At 33.1% G+C, this 26,468-nt stretch overlaps 1 protein-coding gene across 1 annotated transcript; it reads right to left on the bottom strand.

Moving 5' to 3' along the window:
* Positions 1 to 638: 638 nt before the first annotated feature.
* LOC103569201 (26S proteasome non-ATPase regulatory subunit 1) lies at positions 639 to 24,674 on the bottom strand. The gene is made up of 10 exons (XM_008546378.2): positions 24,507 to 24,674; positions 23,955 to 24,072; positions 22,528 to 23,869; positions 22,134 to 22,322; positions 21,094 to 21,309; positions 20,911 to 20,975; positions 2,370 to 2,704; positions 1,541 to 1,893; positions 1,051 to 1,426; positions 639 to 852 (listed from the first exon to the last, which is right to left on the bottom strand). The coding sequence occupies exons 1-10, from the start codon at positions 24,529 to 24,531 to the stop codon at positions 782 to 784; spliced, it is 3,090 nt and encodes a 1,029-aa protein (XP_008544600.1). The 5' UTR covers positions 24,532 to 24,674; the 3' UTR covers positions 639 to 781.
* Positions 24,675 to 26,468: the final 1,794 nt, after the last annotated feature.

Here is a 26,468-nt window from a genome sequence, read left to right as displayed (position 1 = left end):
CATCGTAAATTATAAATAATTACTGTACCTGTCGATATAAATAATGAATTCTCCCACAGTTCAAAAAATAAAAAATAAAAATGAATTTTGTTGCAGGATACTTTCCATTGCCTCCAATTTACTGCCTGGCGTGGATATGTCTGGACGTACTGTTTTGCACAGCAAGTATTATGCACTTGTGCACAATAAGCGTGGATCGTTACCTAAGTCTCCGCTACCCGATGAAATTCGGGCGCAACAAAACACGTAAACGCGTGGTCTTAAAAATAGTCTTCGTCTGGCTTCTAAGCATCGCCATGAGTCTCCCGCTGAGTCTCATGTACTCACAGGTAATTTAACGACCACACCAACACTTTACTGCACTCATATTAATTAGTAAATTCAAATTTAATTAAATAATTAAATGCTATCATTGTCTTCCACCTCACTAATTAATTAACAGATAATAGATACGCAATATATCATTCAAATAAGCTTTCATTTCCTGGTATAAGTTTACGCCTCTCGTTCAATTAATTACCGGCATTGCGGTCTAAATAATAAAATTAAATAACCACTCATTTTATTTATTAATGAGTTATCCCTTCCGCTGCACTGATCGATCGAAGCAGGGGGAAATCATTCAGGATAACAGGAAGTGCGTTCAGATAAATGTATTTTATTCCGTTGGAATACATTTAAAAAAATTACAATTACAATTTAAATCATATTAATAATAATAAATTGGTTATATATTTTTATGCGAATATCGGAGTCCTGGCGCGGAATCACCTACTGGTTTTTAGTCCTCAATGTATTCGAATGGCTCTGGTGGGTCAGCTTCTTTTTCTTCATCCGGTTTTGGACCAAATGCTATATTTTACAACAATAATAATAAATAATTTGAAAAACTGAAGGATTTGCTAAAATTGCGAACTTTGGGAAGAAGTTTTTCTGATTCGAAATTAATTTTCATGGTTTGGGTTTCAAGGAAAATATTTTGAGCAACATTTGCTGGGACTGAATTGTAAGATTTTGAAACAAATAAATAAAATAATTGAAAGGACTCACCGGCAACTGGTTCAACCAACTCCTCCTCAGTTTCCGGCTTGATGTGTTTCAACATAATAATTCCCCCGATTTGAACATCCTTGACAGGAACATACTGGCTGCCTTCCACCAGCTGTATGACCTTTAGCTGCTGACGCAAAACGCGGGCTGGGTTTTGCAGAATTTCAAAAGCCGGCTCGGGTTCTTTTTTCTCTTCATCTTTACCTTTTTTATCTTTCGTATCCTTAGTATCTTTGTCTTTGTCCTCCTTTTCTTTTTTGTCTTTGTCCTCTTTATCTTTTTTCTTGTCGTCTTTAACTGCCGATGAGGATGAAGATGCGGATGTAGAGGGCGTGTCTTTAGACTCAGCTTCTTTTCCCTCAACCACTGGGGGATCCTGTTTCGAGTAGAAAAAAAAAAACAAATAAAATTTGCATATTCGAAGCTCTCTTGACAGTTCAATCAATCAGAGCTTTCAAATTTTTTAATTCACATCGACTGAAATACTCACGACTTCCATCATCTCATGGGAGAGACGAGCGCGTCGCTCAGACTCGCGACGTCTTGCTCTCGCGGCGATACTCAGCACCGCGGTTTGAACTTTTTCACGTTCCTCGCGTTTCTTTTCCTCAAGTGGAGCTGGGTAAGCGTAAATACTTGGCCTTGCATTTGAGCGCAATTCAAGCTTTGGCATTTTTAATTGCGCATTCAAACCTATCACACAAGTCGGCGTAAATGCGAGCGCTAATGCGTGAGTCAAAGGGAACCAGTACCAATATTGGGTGAATACTAGAGTCCCGACTACTGCCAGCATGTTTGTGTGTCCTGTACGCGATTGTAGGGACACTGTTACATTACGTCCACCTTGAATAAATTCATTAAATAATAATAATTAATTAAAATCATCAAAATTAACCAACAGCAAATTGTACTACTGACTTTGGTTGACAATATATTAGTGAGTATTCAAGCAAAATAAACATCATGGGTGGTCATCAGAAAGGAAATTTAATTTACTACAACTTTTGTCTCATTGAAAAAATTCGTAGGATCGATAGTTGAAAAGTTATGAGCGTTTAAAAAAAAAACATTTTTTTCTTTAAATTTTTCATATTTTTCTAAGACTTAAAATGGAAATATCTTTGAAAATAACAAATTTAGGGAATTTTTATAAGAGACAAAAGTTGTAGAGAAACAAATTTCCTTTCTAGAGACTATTGATGATGTTCGTTTTTAATGAAATGTCGCAGAGGAATTGGTGAACAAAAAATATTTACGGAATAGTTCAAGTTCTCCAATCAAAAGTTTGATGGATATTAGTTTAAACCGGAAGTAATTACCTGCATCAATAATTCCTTGAGCTAGAATGGCACCGAATTTAGCCATAACGTCTTCGTGTTTATCGACAACGACTTTGGCATAAAGCGCACGGAAATCTTTGACACGAGGACAAGTTGCTTCGGTTTGCTGAATGAGAATCATAGCGGATGCTATCAGGGCTCCCTGACGTACAAAGTTTACTGGGTCGTTGGTCATAGGATCCAGCAACGCAATAGCTTCTTTGAGACCCGTACCCGCACACGCTATTCCCAATGCCATCGCCGCTCCGTACCTCACATGTGGGTTGTAGCTTTCTGCCAGCAATGAAACAACACTCGGGCACTGCTCGGGTGTCCTGATAAAAAAAAAACATTTTTTCCAATTTTATTTAATATCCTCAGCAAATAATACCTAAATTACCATTAAAACTTTTGATATTCAATAATTATTTTTATTAAAATTTAGTCAGATTTCACTCGTAATTCATTTTGAAAGCTGTCGTAAAAAAAATCCATTCAATATTTCAAGAGTTATCGCATTTCCATACAAACAAAAAAACAAAAAAAAGAAAAATCTCCCGAATTAGTTGACTTTGTACAGAAATACGGGAATAAATCATCGAAAAATGAATTTATTGATATTTCATTAATGAATAAACAAAAAAGAAGGTTACAAAATACTATAAATAGGGTTGTTTTGTGTTATTAAAGGATGATGCGTCAGTATTAGTCGACGGCGCCTGCCAAATCCCCGACCCGCTTTACAAGTTGATCGGCAGCATAATCTGCTTTTACATCCCGTTAGGCGTTATGCTGCTCACGTACGCTCTGACGGTTCGACTCTTGGCTGAGCAACGTCAGAATATTGGTGGGACACCAGGTGAGTTATTATCATTATCATTATTATTATAATATGAGTAGACATGTTTGCATGCACGAACTGAGTTAATACCAAATGAGTAAAAGTTAAATTGCAGACTAGACAGTCTCGAAATGTCTTTGAAGACTCGGTCTACAGTAGCGTCCATTACTTCAAAAGCTGGATCAAGACAGATCTAATAAAAGTGTTGTTGTTTCCCCCGCAACCCACTCTCATGAATTGGAAAGAGTTTTATTGAACGGCAAATAAGGGCCGGCTATTTACATTTCGTTGACGTACGCATTTCGGGATCGACTGAAACTACGTCAGACATTATTCCCACTGGTGACGAAGTTTATCAACATGAACTCTTCACCGGCAATGTCGCGATGTCGGATTCGTCTGGGTGTAATCCTGAGAGGCTGTTGCTGCCAGACGTTGCGTACTAATCCGATTAACAGCTCCAATGTTTCATAATTTAGTTAATGTGTTTGTTTGCTTTTTTTTTAAACTTCCCGCTAAAAAAATTTAAAATTTAAACAAAGAGAATATTATTGATTTTGGCGCGATTTTCAAAAACCGACTTTTGAACAGTGAGTTTTTAAAAATGTTATTTAAAAATAACTTGATAATTAAAATTTTTAAATTTTAATTAAATATTAATCACTTTTATATTTATTTGAATTAATTCGAAACTCTGGTCTATATATTTGTATGAATGTTGATTAAATTTAGATATAGGGTATACGGAATTTAAATAAAGGAGAGGGAAATAAGATAACTTTGATGGGCATCAGAGATGTTAAATTCACGTGACCACTGAGCAAAAGTTTTAGTTTGAATTTGCGGCAAAGTATTTACTATCTGAGAGACTACTAATGAAAACTTTAATCTCGTCATTTTATGAGAGCGGAACTGGTTAAATTATAAGCGAATGAGAGCCACTCACCCAGTTGATATACTTTTCTTGCTTTTTGGTAATTAACTAAAATTGCTCGCTAGAATAAGGGCTGGAAATATCGATTTTATTAAAAATAGTTTCATTTATCGCGTTGCTAATGGACTGAATAATTAAAAAAAAAAAATCGACTTTATTTGTCGTCGAGTTCTTGGTGAATTTGTATTTGTGGAAACATAAATAATATTTAATGACTGGTGAAGGGGAATCAGTAAGAGGACAGCCTGGACATACATGGGCTGTTACTACTGGCTCGAGCTTTCATTCTTCAGTCACTTACTACTCATTAATTTACTGAGGTCACAAGTATATACGTGTTATGTTATATTACACAATAGGTCAAGTAATGTCAGTTAAAATTATTCAAGTTGATTTTTAATTTTACCATTAATGATTATAACGTTTTTTTTTTTTTTTTTTATTTTTGATAAAAAATTTAAATTAGAAATTTTGATTTTGAATTTTTAATAAAAAAATTAATTTTGAATTTTTGATAAATGATTTGAATTAAAAATTTTGATTTTGAATTTTTAACAAAGAAATATATTTTGAATTTTTGATAAAAGATTTGAACTAAAAATTTTGATTTTGAATTTTTAATAAAAAAATTTATTTTGAATTTTTGATAAAAAATTTGAATTAAAAATTTGGATTTTGAATTTTTAACAAAGAAATTTATTTTGAATTTTTGATAAAAGATTTGAATTAAAAATTTTGATTTTGAATTTTTAATAAAAAAATTTATTTTGAATTTTTGATAAAAAAATTTATTTTGAATTTTTGATAAAAGATTTAAATTAAAAATTTGGATTTTGAATTTTTGATAAGAAATTAAATTTTTTTTTTTTTTTAAATTAAAATATTGAATGCAAAAAATAAAATAAATATCAAGAGACTTTAAAATTTCTATTATAATTAAAAGTATGTATTCTCATAAATTAAATGTAATGAATCTTTTCAAGCCTCCTCAATTTTTTAAAAATAATTATAATTACAAAAGCTTTCATATAATACTTTAAATAGACGAACATCATTAAAAAAACTCTCATTACTTTCATTTATAACACTGAGGTATCTAATATCTGTGAAATCGTCGACAACTCGAAAAAAATAAAATATAAACGACATAATGAAATAAAATACTTCTCTTCTTTTTTCCCATTAAAATATTTAAAATAAATGGTGAGCTAGCGTGAATGTTTTAAGATAAAAATAAAAATAGAGATTAGTATCGAGTAATTTGCTGTTTGTTAAGTTCAACTCAAAAAGTTAAAAGCATGACTGGGTTAAATTTTAAAAGCACGTCACTTTCTGCTACAATTCAACTGCAGTTCTAGAGTAAGACTCAGACTAAGAGTAAGGCGCCGGCTAAAAGTCAGTAAAAATAACAGTCGGATTTGCTAACATCGACTGGTCAGAAAAAAAGAGGTCGAGGGATAAACCAGCAGTTACGCCCCAATTCGTTATCTCGCGTGCACATGAACTTGCATTTTATTTTCTGACGCCGCCGTCATCGCCGCTCCTATCACCAAAAAAAAAGAAAAAAAAGATAAAAATTTAAAGAAAAGTACATCATCGCAACCGCCTTCATAAAATTTAATTTCGCGGGTTTTTTTAAAATTTAAATTACAATAAAATGGAGTCTTGGAAAGCTGACTAATTAATGGGAAATGAATTGCAGGTTTCGACAGACACGGAACTTGGCGACGTTTGATGGTGAGTAAAGGAAGTGCCGGAAGTAGTGGTACGCCACAGCACACATCGGCAGCTTCTACAGACACGGAACCGACTACTTTGGATACTCAAGAGCTGTGGATGCCTGAGAGTAAACCACCACCGTCCGCGGTATTGGCATTGCAAGCTTTTGGCGCCGAAATGCTAAAGTTGTCAAAGGGTCTTGAAGGAATGGGTAATTTTAGCGCTGACCAGACACCCATTGTTACGCCCAAATCAACTTTACATCAGCAGCAACTGAGTCTTGAATCTAATCGCTCTCGAAATGGGTATGATTTATTTTTCAATATTAAATTTAGTTTCGCGGTTTCAAATAAAATGTAATCTGCATTTAATTATTTTTTTTTCGGTCGAATTTGACTTCACTGAGTTGCGACTTGAGGCGAAAACTTTTTAAATAAAAAAGTAACGACTCGAAATAAATAAATAAAATCATTAATAATTGTAAAAGTATTCAGTACTTTTATAAATATTGATCACATGGAATTTTATTTATATATTTCTAGGGCGGGAAATTTAAATTACAAAACTGTCCAAAGTAAAATAAATTATTCCTCCGGGTAACTATTTTTATAACTCTTTTTCTCGGTGATCCAGAGTAAGATAAATAGAAGAACCCGTTGAAGTTAAATTCACCGACTAGAAAATTACAAGTTGACTATTTCATCAACCAGAGATCGATGTTGCGCCTTCTGCTGTTGTCTTGTCTTTTATTCACCGCAATTTTACAATTTCCTTATAGATATACTGTAGACTAGAGACTTTCCACCGGAATTTAATTCAAACTCTGAAACTCTGTCGACTGACAGTCGATGTTTATTGCAAAATCAAAGTGTTTATAGATTAAAAAAAAATCTGTCTAACTCCATAAATATACAAGATTGAGTTTTTCTGTTTTTTATTTTAATAAAGTGACATTTATACAAATATTGAGCTTTTTTCATCTGAATATGACACTTTAATGCCGGTAGAACTGAAATAAGCACGTTGAAAATAAAAGAACTAGATAAAGTTTCAAATAAAATAACTAAAAAAAATAAAATATCTGTATACAAAAAAAAATAGATTAAACTTTTGAAAAAGATTATATCGTTTGAAAGAAACTAGAACACATTCAATATCTAAAACTCGTCCTCAATAGTATTAAGTTTGATAAGAAAAAAATCTTAAGCAACAAACTACTAAAGTATCCCTTCATTTTTTTTCATCAAGAAAATAAAAAAAAAAAAGTAAAGTAAATTTCTTAAAAAACTAAACAAGTAATTTAAAAATTTTTTTATTAATTCTGACATGCGTTATAAAATAAAACACGTGTACGATTATTTAAATAATTTTAACCATTTAAATTTAATGTTTTTTTTATCGCGAATTGCAATCACGAGGACTCGCTCGAGCTGCACGCGAATTCTGGGTATTTGTGTTACTTGTTTAGTAGGTCGTAATTTTCGAAACAGCAATAAACTTTATGCGTTTGTATAAGGAGCACAAAGGGGGTGGGTGGGGGTGACATTTTACCACAAATATGTACTTAGTAATAAAGATAAAAAAAATAAAAATGAAGATTGAGAAGCAAGGACTGATGAAAAATGGCAACTGCCGTAAGTGCAAGTGGTCCATTATGCAAATGCGTCAGACAGAGCGTAGTAGCTCTTAACTCATAGCCTGGCTTGTTAAAGGAGAGTTCGGATGTTCAAAGTCGTTTACTTAATCGTGACCGCTGCACTCCCATCATAAGTGACCCTTTGAATTTAAACTTTAAATAGTGTGTGTTCTTGCAAGTGAACCATGTTAGTCTCTTTGGGTCTCCTCTAGCCTATGAGGACTAGACACACTTGTGTAATCTTTAATGCGCCCTTAAGCTCTCCGCGAACCTAAGAGTCTTTAAAAGCATCCAAATAGCTCGAGGATCTTTATTTTTTCATTTATTTTACATCTGACTTTTTCCTCTTCAGGAATTTATTATTTTTTTTTTTTGCTAACAGCTGATAAATATTCTGTAATAACTTTGGAAAATATTCGAAGAATTTTATTGTTTTACAATTTTTTTAATTTTCAAAATTTAATTTTATTTTTTAAACGCTTCTTTTATTCAAGCTGATAAAGCATTTTTTAAATTTATTTAAAATAATCAATTCCTGAAATTGAAAAGAGAGAAGAAATGGAACCGGTATATTTATCAAAATTTTTTTTAAATTTCTGACGACCTGAGTTAAAAAAAAAAAATTCGAGTATGAAATTTGTATATAGAAAACCTGAAAAAGACTTTCCTTTAAAAGAAAAAAACGCGACTGTGTACAAACTTTTAAATATTTTTATTAGAAAACTAATTTCACTTTGCAATAAAAAAAATTAATTTAATAAAACGATAATCCTGGATATGATAAAGTTTGTTTATAATATCAAAAAAAAAAATATTCAAGGGTAACTCGTTAAAAAGTTGCGGGCCATTAAAAAGTTTACAAAATTATTGATAATCTAAAAAAAAAAATGAATACCGGATCAGGGGTGATAAGAAAGAACAAAAGAGCGAAAAAACCTCCCGAAGACATGATTTTTATTTCCGGGCGTAAGATGAACGTTCCATTAACGAGAACTGTGAATGCCAGGTTCCTTCCGGCGGTACTCCGCCGACGATCATTAATATCGCGCAATGTGTCTGCTCACGGCGAGGCAGGTCTCCGAGCGACCTGGAAAATGGATCGCCGTTATGATGTTACGGTAACTGTACGTTCGTTGTTCACCCTTACACCTACTACTCACTACCACCTTTATCACAGAAGGATAGTCATCCGCCTATATATATATATATACTTATTACATATATATACAAAGATTTTAGAGTACTAAAGTGAGGAAGGCTCGAGCATACAAGACAAAGTTCAAGCCTCACGACTCACTACTATCTTGTACTTTGAGTTCTCGAGCACCATCACCAGGGACCGGATGTATGATGATATAACGATCCATCCTATCGTGTTTAAGGGCTTAAATGCAAAGGCAACTTACAAATATGAAAAGGTTTCTAGTTGTTAACTCTATATACACCAACAAATATATATGTATATACATTAGTTCCGTAAAAAGTCTTCGCTTTAGTGTACATCAGACATCAGACTTGGTTGTAGTTTACATCCCAGTGAATTTACCGCAATCGTGAGCTCGCTTATTGATCAAATATCCTTTGATGTATCGGAGATAATATTTTATGTGTAAAAAACATTATTTTTTATAGATATTTTCCTTTTAGAGATTATACCAGGGTAAAGTCGGTCAGGAATTAACGGTATTAAAAAAGTGAATCCACGGATAGCCCAACTTGTACGAGTTTATCTTTCTCAGAAAACTGAAAAAAAAAAAAAAAAAAAAAGAAGAAAGTAAAATGTAGGGTTAGCTTTTGATTTTTATTTACAGAGCACTCGGTTTCCTCTTGGGTGTTTTATTTGTTTTGTGAAGCTGAAGCTTTTTCAATTTGTCGAGGATATTCTGGCACTCAGGGCAACCCAATAAGTCTGCCAGCGCGATCTTGGTTCGCTCGACGGGAGCTTTTGTGTCTCACTTGCTGCTGTGTAGTCTGTAGGTTATACAATTGAACGAGTCTCAGGAGTGCCCTCTAGACACTGAAGATCGTGCAGTGATAAAGGTCTCAAGTTGAGTCTTGTCGTCCACTTAAAGTCATTAAAATTTAGTATTAATTGTGTTGCAGAGGCGGGGAGAGTGCGGGCAGCAGCGAAACAGGATCAAGGGCCAGTTTGTCGCAGGACGACTCGCCCCAGCCATGGAGACATCGCAGAAGAGCTTCCACATACAACGAGGCTTATCTCCAGCGTCTCGAGAACTCCCCGAAGATGCGCAAACGCGCTTTCAGCTTCCACGAGAGCAATTTGCCAGGCAGGGTCGCGTCCAGGTCCTTCAGGGAGCACAATCACGCTCTCAAGACCGAACCCGATCCGGGTCTTCCACCTCCCTGCACGTGTCCTTACTTCGGGGAGTCTTCCAAGAAGCCGCCAGCGAGATCCGGAGAGGTAGTTATCGTCTCTAGTGACAGTCTCAAGCCTATCGCCAGCAAAAATCTCAATATCGGGCCATCGGGGAAAAACCTGAAGGGCGAAACCATCAATAAAACTTTCGAAGGATCCAATTCTGTTGTCACGTGGAGAGGCAATAGGAGAGGTTCTAGTGTTGGTAAGTTATTAAAACTTTTTTTTAAATTGCCCAGAAAGTTCTTTCAGCCGACTGAAAATTTTCTTTAGCAGCCTTTTTAATTAATCTTTTTATGGTTTAATTTACCAAGATGGTCTTTATAAATATCCCTTTATAGCTTGTAACTTTGCCGAAAATTTGTCTCCTTTTAAATTTACATAGAAATGCTCCTTTTTAAAGTTTCTTAAAAGTCATCTAATCTTGCTATGGATTTTTTTCTGCAGATTTCTAAAAAGTAATTTAATAAATTCTGTTAAAGTTTTCATTTAAAGTTCTCCAATAGATTTTTTTTTTTATAAACAATTTTATTGAAATTTTTTTTAAAGAAGCTTAAAATATTTTTCAAAAACTGAACTTCAACTACCTTTTTAGAAGCATAGAAGTCTTCATTTAAAACTTTAAGTAACAATTCCTCTCAACACATCATTAGTATCCATTGAAAAAACTAAAATACCCTCAAGTATTTCCTGTAAAAAAAAACCTGTTATTCTCCAGCCATTAAACCCATTGTTTAAATTGTAGGAAGCACAAGGACTGTCCTGACCTCGTCGTGCCCGACACCTCTAAGACGCGCAGTGACCATGAGAGCGCACAATGGGGCAACATCGCTCTCCAGAAGCTCCAATTCTTCATCGCCCTGCTTGCTCAAGTACCCGGGAGTAAGAACACCTCATTCGCGCAACAGCAGCGTCATGTCACGAAACAGTTCCGGCCGGGGACAAGTAATCCGGCTCGAGCAGAAGGCCACCAAAGTCCTCGGTGTCGTTTTCTTCACTTTCGTGATCCTCTGGTCCCCTTTTTTCGTCCTGAACCTCGTGCCCGCGATCTGTCCCGATTGCGAGAAGCAGATCGACCGCAAGATATTCGACCTTGTGACCTGGCTCGGGTACTCGAGCTCGATGGTCAATCCCATATTCTACACCATCTTCAACAAAGTATTTCGGCAGGCCTTCAAGCGCGTGTTGCTCTGCCAATATCGTAAGCCCGTCTGGCGACCCGTCAGGTAGGCTCAGCCTCGGCGACCTGAGCTCGTCGTTACTCACGTGTGACAAACTCGGTTGCCCCTATAGATAATTACTTTTATTTTTTTATTATTTTAAAATCAACCTAGTCCGCATAAAATTACTCAACACTCTTGCGAACTCGTGAACTCGTTACTGACAGCTCACGTGATCGTTAAAGACAGGAAGTAGGCGATATGTTTCCTGTCGACCCTTTCCTGCTTTCTTGATTTTACTTATCGACTTTTTCGTATCCAAGTCATATTTGCATCTGCATTTCTTATGAACTTGGTTATTTTTTTTTAAACTCATTTGGTTGTGGGTTTAAAATAAAAAAAAAATTAGAAAAAAAATAAAAATGGATAATTTCAGATGTGGAGTTTGAAAGCACTGAACAATCGTTAGTTAATTAGAGTTAGATTACTAGATGTGTGATATATATTTGATATAGTTGTAAAATATGTTCAATAAATAAAACTAGTCGTGTTTTATTTAAAATTTTTTATATAAATAATTGATATAAAAAAAAAAAAGTCTGAATGAATTTAAATGTCTTCGAATTTTAATATTTTACTGTTGGTGTAAATACATTCTGTTATATTTGTATTGTTGTTATTATTAAATAACAATAAAACTGTTGGTTAAATAAAATTTTTATTTAGAATTATCTAGATAATTTAGACTTTGGGAATTGCGGATATGCCGAACTGGCGCTCAATTTTTATTTTAATTAATAGAGTTTATATAAATAATTTATTTATTTGTCCTTATTTATTTATAAATTTTAAATTTATTTTGTACATAAATAATTTTATAAATTACTGTACATAAATTTTGTTCGTTGGATATTTTTCAAAGAGTTATTGGACTTTTTATAGGAAGTGTAACAAAAAATAAGTTTTTTGCGGCAGGAGCTATTGATAAGCCGATTAATAAACTACGGACATTTAACTGAGGAAACTAAAAATATAAATATAAATAAAAATATAAACCAGCGACGCTTTTAAATGAAATACAAAAATAAAATATTAACACCTTTAATCCTTTAGTGTTTATCTTGTCAAAGGAAATACTTTATGCATACGTTTTTACTATTACTTTTTTTTATTAAATATTTATGGCAAAAAAAAAACCAATGGCGCGAATATTTTATTTTTTAATTTTTTAAAAATAAAATTACGAATTTCAATTTTAAAGATTTAATTGCTTTGAATAATTAATTAGCTAAAGTCTAACTTGGTATAACAGGATAAAAATAAATAATAATTATATATATATATATATATTATATATATATGGAGCATGTGCAGATGAAATGAAAAGGAGTCAAGAGTTGTCGAGAGCAAGAGAAAATAATTTAGCGTATTATAAATTTATATCAACACTTGACAATATTTTGCGTAAAATAAAACTTGTTGATATAAAAAATAAATAAATTAATTAATTAATTAAACTGCTTGTTTAACAATAAATTAAAAAAAAATGTGTGTGTTCTATAAATATGTCATAACAAAATAAATATATCGATATTGATAAAAATAAATATTTTAGTGGGAGTAATTGGGGAGTGTACGCTTAAAATACACGAAATATGTAAAAATATACGTATACGTTATTTAAATGTAAATTATAAATTATAAATATTTAATTTGTCAATTGAGCAAATAAATTATGGAAATTTTTTATAAAATCTGTTTCCTATTATTTTAAATATTTTTAATTATTGATAATAATTATTGCTGGTTAATAGGGATGATTAATCAGGTAATTTGTCACGAGATTTGTGGGAGAGATTTATCTTTGATAGTAATAATGCTGGCGCCTCGGGCCATTCTCATCCGAGCACCGGCAACAACCAAGAAGCTATTTGACCGCGAGTCGTACTCATATCCTCTGTATATATAGACAATTTATGAATATATACATGTAATATATGATGAACATACATCAGAGCAAATATAGACATACATCATAATCAAGCAGAATTATAATATGAATACGTCAGGAGCGATCGTGTTAATTTACTATAAAAAATATATTTCCATTTTATATATTTTCCAGTAAAATGTTTAAGTATTTTTATTTTTTGATTGACACTTTTAATTAACTAAAATTAGCTAATGTCACTAACAGAATTTTAAATATTATTATTTTTTTTTTTTATTATAGATTCTGCATTTCGCTCGTTCGTTTTCGACGAAACTATTATTGGTTATTTATATTCTCTTTCCATTTCTTATTTATGCATTTGCGGGATGAAAAAAAATTATGATGTCAATTACACGAGTTGATAAATAAAAATATCAAGAGAAAATTGTAAAAAAAAAAAAAAAATTGAGGAAAATATTTAATTTGAATATTGACGTCTGCAATAAAAAACCTCCGAAATATATAAATATATATTTATAATTTCACAGAAGAGGCAACAAACGCTTATGTTCAAAGAAAACGTCATCTATTTTCTTGTTAGTAATTAACAAAAAATTAATTGAATTCTTTTGTTGTTGTGACGTAAAATAAATTATAATTTTCAAAAAATCATTTTACCAAGACGTCACGGCAAAGTTTTCAGCAGGAATTTTTAAGCAAAACAAAAAAAAAGAGATTTGGAGATGAATTTGTTGTGGAACAAACGAGATGGGAATAAAATTAATTAACGGAACTCAAAGTGTCTGATAATGAACGGAGGGATACGATTTGCAATTAAACGTAAGAAGATTATAGATGGATTTGATGTTTATAACTGATTGAGAAATGTCATCATCAGTGGAATCCTCTGAGAAAAGCAGGTGCACTATTACCGGGTCTACGCCTCGGGAGTAGGTACATGTCACATAAACATGACGTATCATCTCATATTCTCATTAATCATATTTAACCGATTGTTCGGCGAACTCTCAATTAAATGTTTCATGTGATTTATTACTAATATAAACATTGTTTCATTTTCGCAACCCATATTAAACTACTTGGCTTTCTGCAGAGTAGAATAACATTGGAATGCCGTGAAATGGAATAGCGGTAGCGGATAGTGGGTGAAAAACCTCAGGGGAATTAAGTTGCGAATAGGGAAAATTAATGAGCGGTGAGCTGTGAGCTTTTTATTCAATTTAAAAAACTAACCTAGGTGTGATTGCAAATGATTTCGAGTAATCTGAGCATAAAATCACGGCTGAGATTTATCGCACGAATAACGAGGGTTAAATGGAATGCGGTGGCAAACAAAAAAGACACTCGATAGTAAGTGAGCTAAGTAATCTCATCTTGAGATAATAAAATTACGCTCTAGATTATTCAGTTTCGGCCGCAACTTTCTTATCACCTCTTTGTTTCTCATTAGTTTATTAACGGGGTAAAAAGTCGCACGAAAATTGTTCCTGTCATAATTTGTGGATGAAAAAGATGAGAAAACAGTTGACCCTGCAAGCCCAGCTATAAAATCTTATGACAAAAAACAAATTGATGTCAAAATAGATAAAATCTGACTTATCATAATCATAAAAATTTATAAATTGCAATGAGCTTCATTTTAATACTTATAAAAAAAGTATAAAAATATTTTTATGATTTACGTTAAAAAATCTCATTTTACACGAAACAATATAATTTTATTTTTACACAAAAGACGTAATTTTTTTTATTAAGATTCTTCATTAAAGAGAATTATCAAAGTTATTTAAATAAAAAAAATCCAATTTACGTTGGGTTTTATATTTTTTCATGATATGTATCTTAACTTAAAAACAATTCACCCCTCGATATTTCAAAAGTCTTTATCAAGAAAAATTTCTTCTTACTCTTCCCATTATCCGTTTCTTAATTCCCAACATCTATCACTTTTTTTTACAAACTATTTTTTCTAAAACCCAAAAAAGTTGAGAATCTAAGACCCGAATTTCTCTCCTCGAAAAAGAGAAACTTTTAAACGTATTTTCTTTAGTTATTTTTAAAAGTTTCCTGGCGAAAAAAAAATCAATCGACCGAAAACGTGTTATTAGAAGAATGTTATCATAAATTCTGTGTTTTCCCGTTGAGGGAACAAAAACCCAAAGATAATAATAGCAAGCGTCGAAGAAATTAGTGTAAACATAAAAAATTATAAGAAAAAAAATATAATGAAATGAAACGTATTTTTTTTTTTAATTTTATTTTTCCGTCATTTTGTTCTCTATCGTGCTTGCGTTGGTTCAATTATAAACGAGAAAATGCAATTAATGCTCGGACGCTAACTATCCGACCTGTACTCTTGTTAAATTCAAGTATCGAAAAAATATATAAAACAAGTGCAATAAAAATGAATAAAAAAAAAAAAAAAAAAAAAAAAAAAAAAAAAAGAGAAATGGAGTTAGGGTAGACCTGAAAGCACTTAGAAACTCCAACAATGTACTTTGTTTCATGTGTACACGAGAATCAATTAATAAAAATGTATTTCCCTTGGATTATCGACAGCCCCCAAGTCGTCCGACACTCGAGAACCGGATGGAAGTAAAAACGAAAAATAACTTTCATTTATTTTTAGACCGAGTTAACTTTTCAAATCTAACTAGTGATATTTTTATTGGACACCCGAATGTGCCTTTAAAATTTTCAAAAATTTTCCGAGACCTAAACCTAGACGAGAATTTAAATGTAGCACCGGCTAAAAGGTTTTTCCAATTCTATTTGTCGCGAGTCTCATCTCTGTCGCAGGAAGTAGAGGGTAAAAAAAAGAATAAGAAACGAAAACAAAGCGCGCAACATAACGGAGATAATAAGAATGAAAATAGTGTAGTGAAATGTAGTACATGTTGGCTTACAACTGCACACATGCATTTTAAATGTAGAGCAGCCGACTGTCCCGCCGAGGGAGGAAATAAAAATATTCAAATGAGAATGAGAATAAAAAATGTTAAGCCGGATAAAACAAACACTGTCTTGTTGAAGTGAAATTTAAGTTTCAACGGTTTTAAATGTCGAATATTTTTTACTCAACATGAAATAGAAACTTGCGACAGTATTTTTTTCTTCATAGACTTCTATTGCACTAATCAAAGTTATATTTATTAATATTGGTTTTTACACTATTGCTCAGCTTTTTTTCCAAGAACCGGACGTCGCTAATTGAATCGAACATATTTGACTTTAATTTTCATCCCTATCGAGTTGCCTGCTGTCGGAAGTTGAAGCTTAGTTAGAAAAACGGATTAACTTCCAAGTATAAAGAATTTGCAGCCTTAACAATAAGAAAAATCGTTTCTTTTTTAAATTCTGGCTTGCAGAATATCGGAAATCGATTTAATTGCCGGCTTTAGAATGTCCGTCGTTGAAACTGATGGAGAAAAATGAAAATGGATATGAAACTGAAGTAATTGATAAAGCAGCCAATTTGTATGATATAATTGACCGGACGTCTGTCCAGAGCCTGGTCATTCAAGATTTTTTAATACGAGTTTACTCCGTAATCGAGAAGTGGACATTAATGTCGATTCGACTAGACATCGCTGCCGGATCTTCAGAGTAAATTCATTTTCCGTGCGAGCCACTGGAGATTATAACGTGATCCCCTATATGTGATGGCTGATTCTATATTTAAGTGCTACTCGATTCTACAGAAACTCAGCCACTGGGAATTTTTCCCGTCCCTTCGTATTTTCACGCTTTCATTTTGTTGGTTATTTTCAAGATATTGCAAAGTGAGAATTCCTTTGGCAAGTTTGTTGTCAAAGCGAATAACTTGCGGCTTCAGAAGTCCTACTAGGGATGTGGGTGACGATTCCTGATAAATTTAGATCGAATTCTGTAAATATAACGGTATCGAAGTTTATAAAAGTTTTATAGCACATGGCGATACTTTTTACACGCCCTAGCTGATTTGTCGTTTTATTTTCTGTGTTATAAAAATGACAATTCAAAAAGCGGAAAATTAAAAACGGCGTGATTTTGCGGGCTGATTAATTGTGATTGCGCCAATACGATATAATTAATCGCGCGCGAATATTTTTAGTAATTGACTCCACAAGTACTCAAATAAATTTCCCGATAAAAAATAAAACTTTCTCAAAGTCTTTTGCATGACACTGTAATTACGTGACTAAAAATTATGCCGTTAAATCGACAACGTTTTCAATCATTCATAAGTTTCTTTATTGAATTTAAAGCTCAGCAAATACCACTTTATTAACTTTTCTTTTTACTTTTTCTCCCGAGTCAAATTTAAACCGTCCCCGTTAAGTCCTTTGCACTTCCACACCGTATTAAAAAGCTTAATTTGCAGAAAGTTACTCAATATCAGCAAAAATATTTGGTAAAAAAAAATGTAATCTCTATTTTATATTAAAGTACATTAGTCAATTAAGAATTTATGGAAAAACTGTTAATGTTATTTTTTTTTTAAATACTCAAATAAATTTAAAACAAAAAAACTTTATAATTTTATTCTTTAAACTAATTTATTTATAAAGTTTTAAACTTTAGCATTAATAACCAAACAAAAACTTTAACGGTATGAAAAAAAAAGTACTTTTATAATCATAATTCAAAATTTTATTTAAATTCTAATATAATTATCTAGAATTTATTTAATCGGCAAATTAAAGAGGTCAGACAACAAGAAATTTATATTTTATGTCCAGATTTCAAAAACTGGACTAAGAAAATTTTTAAAAAAAAAAAATTTAGAAAATTGATGCGCCTGAAGGTCAGTTCCAAAATTTCTGCTCCCGAAACTAAAAAAAATTTTTGTTTTCATACGTTTTCGAGCCCACACTGTATTTTAAAACCGACATTTAACAAAAAATCGTTTTTCGAAAGTCGGAAAAATTTATCGAAAACTTTTCTCAGAAGAAATTTAAAAATTGCAAATTAAAAATAAATCAAGACTTTATTATACAAAGTAATCTAAAAATAATGAGTAAAAAAAGTATGAAATAAATCTGATGCCTATTATGGAAGTTATCGCGTTTCCGTACATACGAACATTAAACTGCGAACGTGGGACTTTGATTTATTCTCATGACTACCCAAGAAATGGATCGCAAACTGCATCAGTCATGTTTATTATTATATTCCCTTTGTAACAGCGAGCTCCTCATACCAATTCATCATTCTGTATAAATTGTGTACAAAAAAATGCGTCAGCAAAAAATGTTTTTTTTTTTTTTTACAGTAATAACTTTTGCATTTGACATGTGTAATGCCTTTAAACAGTCATCGTTTCTATGTTAAGTAACTCCATAAAGTTATTTATTTAAAAAAGTAGGTGAAAAAACATTATCCATTTAAAAAGTCGAATAAATTATAACTCGTAAAAAAGTTAAAGGGTGAAACTTGAGATATCAAATATTTAACAAAAAATATCAAAAGTTCTTCTATAACTTTGTAATTTGATTACGCGAATCCATTTATTAAATTATCTTTTACTTTTATTTTGAATTATCAGCGCAGAGATTTAATATGCAGCAACTTTAAGAACAAGTTCCCCAAGTTTTTAATTACCAGCTAAAATCCTAATGATTTCTGTCGAGCAGAAAAAGAATTTTGATTTTTTTTTTTCTTTATTTCAGTTACTCGGTTTTTATTCAAACAAAACGGAAAATTATTTGTTTTGTAAAATATAAATGCGGTTACTTCTGTCAAACAAGATGTGAGCGCAATATTAAGCGGCATAAATGTCATGAATATGAAAAGCTCAAATAAATATGAATAAGTTTTAGAAATATAAAACTTGAAAGTAAAAATAATTTTCATGTGCATATAAATTTTTTATCGTTTAATTTTTTTCAGAGTACGAAGTTTAAAAAATTTTATATTTAATACTTTTTTCAGTATTTTATTTTTTCTTTATCAACAGTTGTTGAAAAGGATCTTGAATCTATTTTTCATGCATTCGCGATACCTTTACTTGGCATAAACGCGAATATACATGTGTCTAAATTGTATGATATATACTTCCCTCGGGTTATATTAAATTTTAAACTCAACGAAATATATATTCTAGTGAGACACGAATATATGCGCCAGAGAAAGAAAAAAAAATCCCGGGAACAAAATATTTTTTTATTTTATCGACTTCTTTTTTCTTTCTTTGTTCATTTTATATTTATTTTCATTTATTATAAATATAAATTTTATTTGTTTGTTGTTCTTGTTGTTATTGTTTTTAAATTAAATTTTATTTGCCTACGCGACGCAAGATTTTTCAGCGTTTGTTTTTTTTCTTTGAGGGAGATTACAATGGGAAATTTAACATTTTAATTTTTTCTTTACACGTGAGGGACAGCTGGTGCCGTGGGAGAATTTTCGCGGACTGCTTTCCAGAAAAAAAAAGATAAAAATTTTAAAATAAAAAAAAAAAAGTTTATATATGAGTGTGTTAAAACGGAAATTCTTTTGTCATTCAAGACTCTGTCATAATATGGACGACGGATGTGAACAAAGAGAAATAACGAAAGAAAGAAAGAATAATGTCGGCGGCTTTTTATTAAAATGATAAATGTATGTGTAGTTTTGCTGAAAAAATTTTTATGATTATTCAGGGTTATCATTATTGTTATTTCGCGAATTCAACGGATTTACAACGATCAATATATTTCGCAATAATTGACCTAGAATTTCTAATAATTCGAGTTTTTGTTATTTACTCGTGTTTCTTCTTCAGTCAGTTATTATGTCTGCTACTGTGTTAATTTTAATAATAAGTTAAAATCTTTTCACTGTGAAAATTTAATTTTCCTTTTGGAAAATTAAATTTTTCTATTCAGTCTTCTATTTCATCGAGTTATAAAATTCTTTTTTCGAACTTTACAATGCGTTTATTGAAATTCTATCACTGAATTTTTTATTCTATCAATTTTTCGACTCACTTGAATATTTTATTTCAAAAGCCGTCATATTACTAAATACTGATTGAAAAAATTACAAACAATTATTCCAACTGACGGTCCGAACATTTTGAAAACTTGAACAGATTTTTTTTTTTCTCAAAAGTAAAAGAAAACACATGAGTCTTTATGATAAACCATCGAAAAGTAAAGAATTTTCCGTTTTAGTGAGTTTTCAAGGCACGGAAACATAAAACGAACAGAAAAAAATAAATTTAAGCTCCAAAAACTAAAGAAAATTTAATTTTTCTATTCATCAAAGCTTTAGGTCTCAAAAAAAAATTATCCGTAAAAAGAAAAGCACAATTCAAGCGGGTCGATAAACAAGTTTTCGAAACGTCCGTTCTACTTTCGGAAAAGGCAAAGCCGATTTGATTGAAAAATGTATCCTTCAGAGATAAAACTCAAAGGAAATTTAAAAACCGGATGTTGAATGCCAGCAAAGAATCAAAAGAATGCTTGGATGGTAAAATAAATAATTTCTGTAAAGAATCGAATAATGTGTAATCTGTTGGTGGCAAGTAATTTAAGTGTAGATGGTTTAAGTCACGGTAGAGTTTTCGGTTAGGAGAAACTTGAGTCACGAAAGGTAGATTACATTTGCCCGGCGGCGTTTACTGACTATTTAAATAGAATTTACCCCTAGTTTACATTCATCCTTCAATTAAAGTGTTGATTAAAACTCTGGGAGCAACTAGATACCTAGATCCTTCTCCTTTTTCCCTTCCTTGGTTTCTTGTCTGTCTATATAAAGCTTTACGAGATCTTATCTCATTTAAATCTTGCTTACATAATATTATATACACGGGTTCCGTAACTAGGAACTTATTACGCGAAACAGATTGCCGCATTAATATCATCAACGTCTTTATTAAATTATATTTTTATCAGTTGACTTTTTATTACTTTACTAAGTGGCTCTATAATTAACATGCTGACTTATTAAACTCACCGGAAAAGCAGGAAACCGAGGCCAGTAACTGCAGCACGACGAACATCATCGTTAACATCCGAGACCTGTGGCAATTTAAAATTTATTAAACTTCCTCTGTTTGGTGTTTTATTTTTTATCAAGTGTTGGAACAAGTCAGAAGTGAAAAATAAAAATTATTTGCCGTGTAAATATTTAACTTACAGCAACGTGAAGAAGTTTGCGGATCGCCTGATTATTGCCAGTTCCACAGTAAGCCATTGCCAGAGTGTACATTCCACTTCGACGTAGAATTGGATCCTTGTCAGCGCAGAGTGACGTTACAAGGGGATCTGCTTCCTCCAGGCGCCCGTACATTGTGAAGGCGATGCCCACTGCCAGTCCTCGAAGAATTTTTTCGTGCTGAGTTTCTTGGGCGTACTAAAAAATATTTTATTTTCAAAAAATTCGGCAAGTTATTGTTTTGATAGGGATCACATTAAGTTAAAAATTATTTTATACAACTTTTAAATAATTTTGACTGAAATATTTTCAAAACATTCGATCTCGAATTAAATAACTAAAAATTATTAAAGTGCACAATACTATAAATAAAAAACTGAAATCCTAGTCACTTAGAAAAAATATGTCGACACACAAATTGGCAATAGAAAAAATTTTCTTTCTATGAAAAATATATTTTTTTCTCATATATCACTATAACATCAATAAATCCTGCCCCTGTACATTTCGCTATCAGCGACCAGCTAAAAAATATTCTTACTAATAAGCGCCAATTGCCAAGATAAAAAAAAAATACAATTCATTTATCATTTCGATTTTACTAAAACTCAATTACCCTGTAATTATCTATTGTCATACAAACAATGAAATAAAAAAGAGTGAAAATAAAAATAAAAATAAAATAAAGGAGTAGCAATAAACGGAGCAATAATCATTTTGTATTCCCTTTAGTGGACTTTTTATAACCAGCGAATGTAAAGGCAGCACTGAAGCACTTGGTACCTCATTTATTCTTACATACTCTCAATAACTCGAGGGCATTACCATTAAATATCTACGTCATTTTATATTTTTTTCCATTTATCGATCGATTTAATTTTTATTGTACTCGAGTACTGAGTAAAATGAAAAATGAAACCGGCACAAGCCATTAATTCAACTTTGCAAATTCGAGATGCTTCATATTAATTTTATTAAAATTAACATTCATCAATATTTTAATTTAAAAATTAATAACTTACAGCAACCATGTCTTCGATAGCCTGAGTAGATTTCGAACCCAACATGACCATTCCCATCGAAATACCGGCAGCTTCTCCGGTGACTGCGTCGTCTTGGTACAAATTGAACTTGAGCTGCTCGTAAACGTCCTGGCGATGCGAACCCATCGCAGCGAGACCCAGACCTAGACATCCTCCATGACGGACCATCTGAAACAAATATTATTATTATTTATATTTAAATTAATAAACTTTTGATGAAATCGTAATTTGAAACATCACTAATTAAATTTTATCCAAACATCGAACCCAATATATCAGCACATATATTTAATTCAATATATTGGGATACATTTCCTATTATTATTATTTCGTTTAAATAACAATGAATATCAAGTTTTAATATCAATTATACCTCGTTTTGTGCATCCTTGAGCTGTCCAAGTAAATAATCAGTGATGGTCGCTCCATGATTTGCATGAATAAGTCCTAGGGCGTAGAGTCCACCTCCTTCGGAATAACCAGCACCGGCTCCTTGGTCCCTTGGTAAGTAAGACTGCATTAAAGCGAGGGCTTCTTGCTCGTGGCCACGATGAATAACACCGAGGGAGGCAGTGGCAGTCAACTTGGCCCAGTTGGTGGCCCTGGCCAACCAGTCGAGGTTGTCTCTTAAGAACTGGTCGCTGGTGGTACCTGAGTGCATGAAGGCGTTGGCGATCACCGTCGCGGTGTGACAAATGGAAACTCTGATCGCGTCCTTGGTATTCTTGAGAATCAGCATGTCAGTGTGGTTGCTCCTGATGAGGAACTGGAGATGCAGGTCTATGGAAATTTCTCCTCCTAGAATACTCGACAGAGCGTCTACGCGTTCCTGCTGCTCACGCTCTTCCTTCGTCAGACTCTCGACGCCCCTCTCAGTTTTTTCTTCAACAGCTGGCTCTTCTACTGCAGGAGTATCGGCGTCTTTAGAGGTTCCAGAAGTAGAGGCGTCGGAACTGGCAGCTGGTGTTTCTGCAGCTTTCGCTGGTTTGACGATAGGCTTGACCATCAAGGCACTAGGAATAGGCGCAGTTGCACGAAGCGCTTGGAGAACTCGACCCAAAAACTGCTGCGTTGCTGATTCGTAGAGATCGAAAGCTATCTGGTAGGACATCAGCACGCACTCTTGGGTTCCTCTGCTCAGTCGGTCCAGTAACTCCGCGACGGCGAGAGGATCATCAAGGAATATCAAGCACTGGCACATGTTGACGTAGTCTGGAGTCCCCAGGTTGCGGTAAAGATTCACCAGACAGCGCAAGACCGTGTTGCGAAATCCACGGTTCTGGATCAAGCTCATCGCGACTTGGAACGCGTATGAAAGCATTCCCGAGACATCATCCGATTGCATGATCGCGGCCTCGAAGATGTCCATGCGTCGAGTCTCCAGTGCAAGACCCAGAGCTTGCCGGTACTGGTTGTCATCCAGACACCGCTGGAACATCCGGTTCACTATTCCCTCCAATCGCGGATCAATGGCCTTAGCATTAGCGGGTAACTTTCCTTCAGCTTCGAGCTGACGCTGCTGCGTGTAGAAATCGATGCACTTTGCGATCGTCGTGTCCACATACTCGTTACGCGCATTAACGTCAAATAATTCTCCTGCACCCAACGCGTACGTCAACGAGTCCTCGAAACTCCCAAGATGGTAGTAGACTTTGCTGGCAACGAGTGCTGCGAGTTCATGCTGGTTGAATGTCTTGTCCTCATGGAGGATTTCTCTGTAATTTTAATTTTTTAATTGATCATTATAAATAATTGGATATTTATGAACTACTATGAGGAATAATTTTAAAAATTACTCACATCTTTTCGATGGCTTCAGATATTTCGGGCCAGAACTCGTCAACGATCATGTCCAACTTTTTCAATGCAAATACTTTTAGTTCTGGCATTGGCTCCTCTAACAAGGAAATTATCCCAGCTGAAAAATTTAAATTCCACGTCAGTAATTTGCATCTCGAAAAATTTATAAAAATATTAAATTTCAATAAATTTTTACACATAAAAAAATTATTCTGAAATTAGGAGACAATAACAAACTTTTGGATTTTTTTGGCAAGACGAAAATTGCAAAAAAAAAAAATTAAGAATATGCATATGTAGAGAATTTGAAAAACTATAGATAAAATTTTTTTGAATTTTGTTTTTTTAATATTATGTACGAAAAACAATTCAAAAGTTATAAAAGGTCAGCTGACTTTAGTATCATACAAAGATTTAAATCATTAGATTGTGATATTTATGATTTTTAAATTTAGGTTTTCAAATTGATGAGGTTAGGGTTAGCATGATATGCAATTCATGATTCAGAGTAATGATAAAATTAAAAATTAACTTGAAGAATTGAGAATTTACCTGCTGAAGTGATATTCATCTTCATAGTTTTGCAGTTGGCGGTTTGATTGATAATTGAATTAGCAACAAATGCGGCAACGAACAAGTTTTTCACGGTTATAAAATTGACAATTCACGGATATCTTACACTGCCTGTAAACTAGCTACAGAATACAAAGTGGAAGTGAGGGAAAGAGAACAGAAGAGTAACCTGTCGGTAATGTTGAGTTGTGAGTGTAGAAAAAGTCCTCACAGGATTCACAGATGGCGCCAAAAAGAGCGCGAGCTAGAAAAATTTCAAAAAAAAATTTCTCATGGGAAGGAGCCACAGAGTTGTTCCTATCAGAGGTAAATCTATGTAAAAATAATATTTCACGTTCAAGTACGAACAAAGATTCCATATCAAAGCCATCCAGAGGGTCTCTAGTTGCCGAAAATGGGTAAAAATCGTGATTCCGATCCCCTGCAACGAAATCAGCATCAATTGAATACATTTGACTCATTTGCATGCTCTCGGATAATACAGAAACGATTTAAGGTCTCTCGATCCCTGAAAAATAAGTTGGTGGTTGGTCAACCCCTTAGAGGGCCACTTTTGTGACTACGAATACCTTCATGCTATTTTTGTTTCTCAATATATAACGGCGTTCAGATGTAATTGAATATAGTTTCTCTTAGTATCGGTTTTGTCTTTGCGTTTAAGTAAAGGTACTTTTAGCAAAGTCGAATGTTTCCTACTTTGGTCAGAAATCACTTCAGACATCAAAAACGTCCACCCTTTGTTTTCTCGTTTTCTAATGTCAACTAAAAAAAAATCCTTTTGGTGAGTTCAAGTCGATTACGATTGAAGATCGAAACCACATATATTTGATTTCAGTCGTAATAAGCTGTTTCCATTTTACCGGTGTTCATTACTGCCATCATTTTCCTCAGTAGACCATCTAGTGCCATCTGACGGTTATCGTTCCTGTCCTATTCATCTCTCCTATGGTAAATTTGATATATCTTCAATTTAATTCTCAGATTCAAAAAATTTCAAACTCCGTTTTCAAAACTCACTCAAAAGTATCTATCCTCTATTCAATTTCACTTTTATCCATTTTCTCCATTCTCTAATAATATCTAAAAATATTAGCAATAATTTTTCCTCCTTTTCCTGTAAATCTATCAATTATTGCCAGTGTAACTTCTAAACTACTAAGTCTATTACTCTCAAACTTTTCTCTCAAAATCTATAAATTTTATTTCCGCCAACAATATCAACAAGTCAATAGGTCTACTTCACTACTTCAATCCGACAGATACTGCTCCCTCGCGAGTTCTCCGCGAATTTCTTCCCACCCCAGCCCAGCATCAGAGCAATGGCGTAGGCGGTGATCTCGCGATAAATTAATTTTTATCGCTTCGTGGGTGGCGGCTCTCTCCATTGGCCGGCTATCAAGCGCCTCCCATTTTATTCCTCACTCTCCTAAATATTTCTCCTCATCCCCGATCCTCGTTTCTTATCTTTCCCTTCGCAATCAAATTCTCACACTCCCAACTACCCTCAACAACTTTTTTATCCTTTTCGTCCTGCAGAACATCAAATCTACTATTACTTCAACACAGAAAATCAGACCCTATCCACACGTTCAAGTCTCTCGAGCATTCAATTCTCCGCAACCCAGCGATTTCTGCTCTATAAGTCCAGTAAATTAAATTATAAATAATTAATTACTTTAGATAATGAACAGACGTTACAAGTTAATATGAAACATTTAAAATATTCTATCAATTCCCTGAATATTGAACCTGCATCTATAGACATCCAGGTACCAGCCTCTCGTGTCAGAGCTCCAGCAAAAGCGGGGATTAAGAATCATCCTCTCACTCGCTCCTCATACAAAGTTCTCTTCTATCTGCATAGTCTTTTACTCTTTACCTGCATGCTCACAAGTCACTACCAAGTGAAGTACATGAGTACCAAGTAAGAGCGACAAAGAC

This window comes from Microplitis demolitor, chromosome 5, assembly GCF_026212275.2.
Source record: "Microplitis demolitor isolate Queensland-Clemson2020A chromosome 5, iyMicDemo2.1a, whole genome shotgun sequence".
NCBI lineage: Eukaryota > Metazoa > Arthropoda > Insecta > Hymenoptera > Braconidae > Microplitis > Microplitis demolitor.
This window is presented reverse-complemented; position numbering and strand designations above follow the sequence as displayed.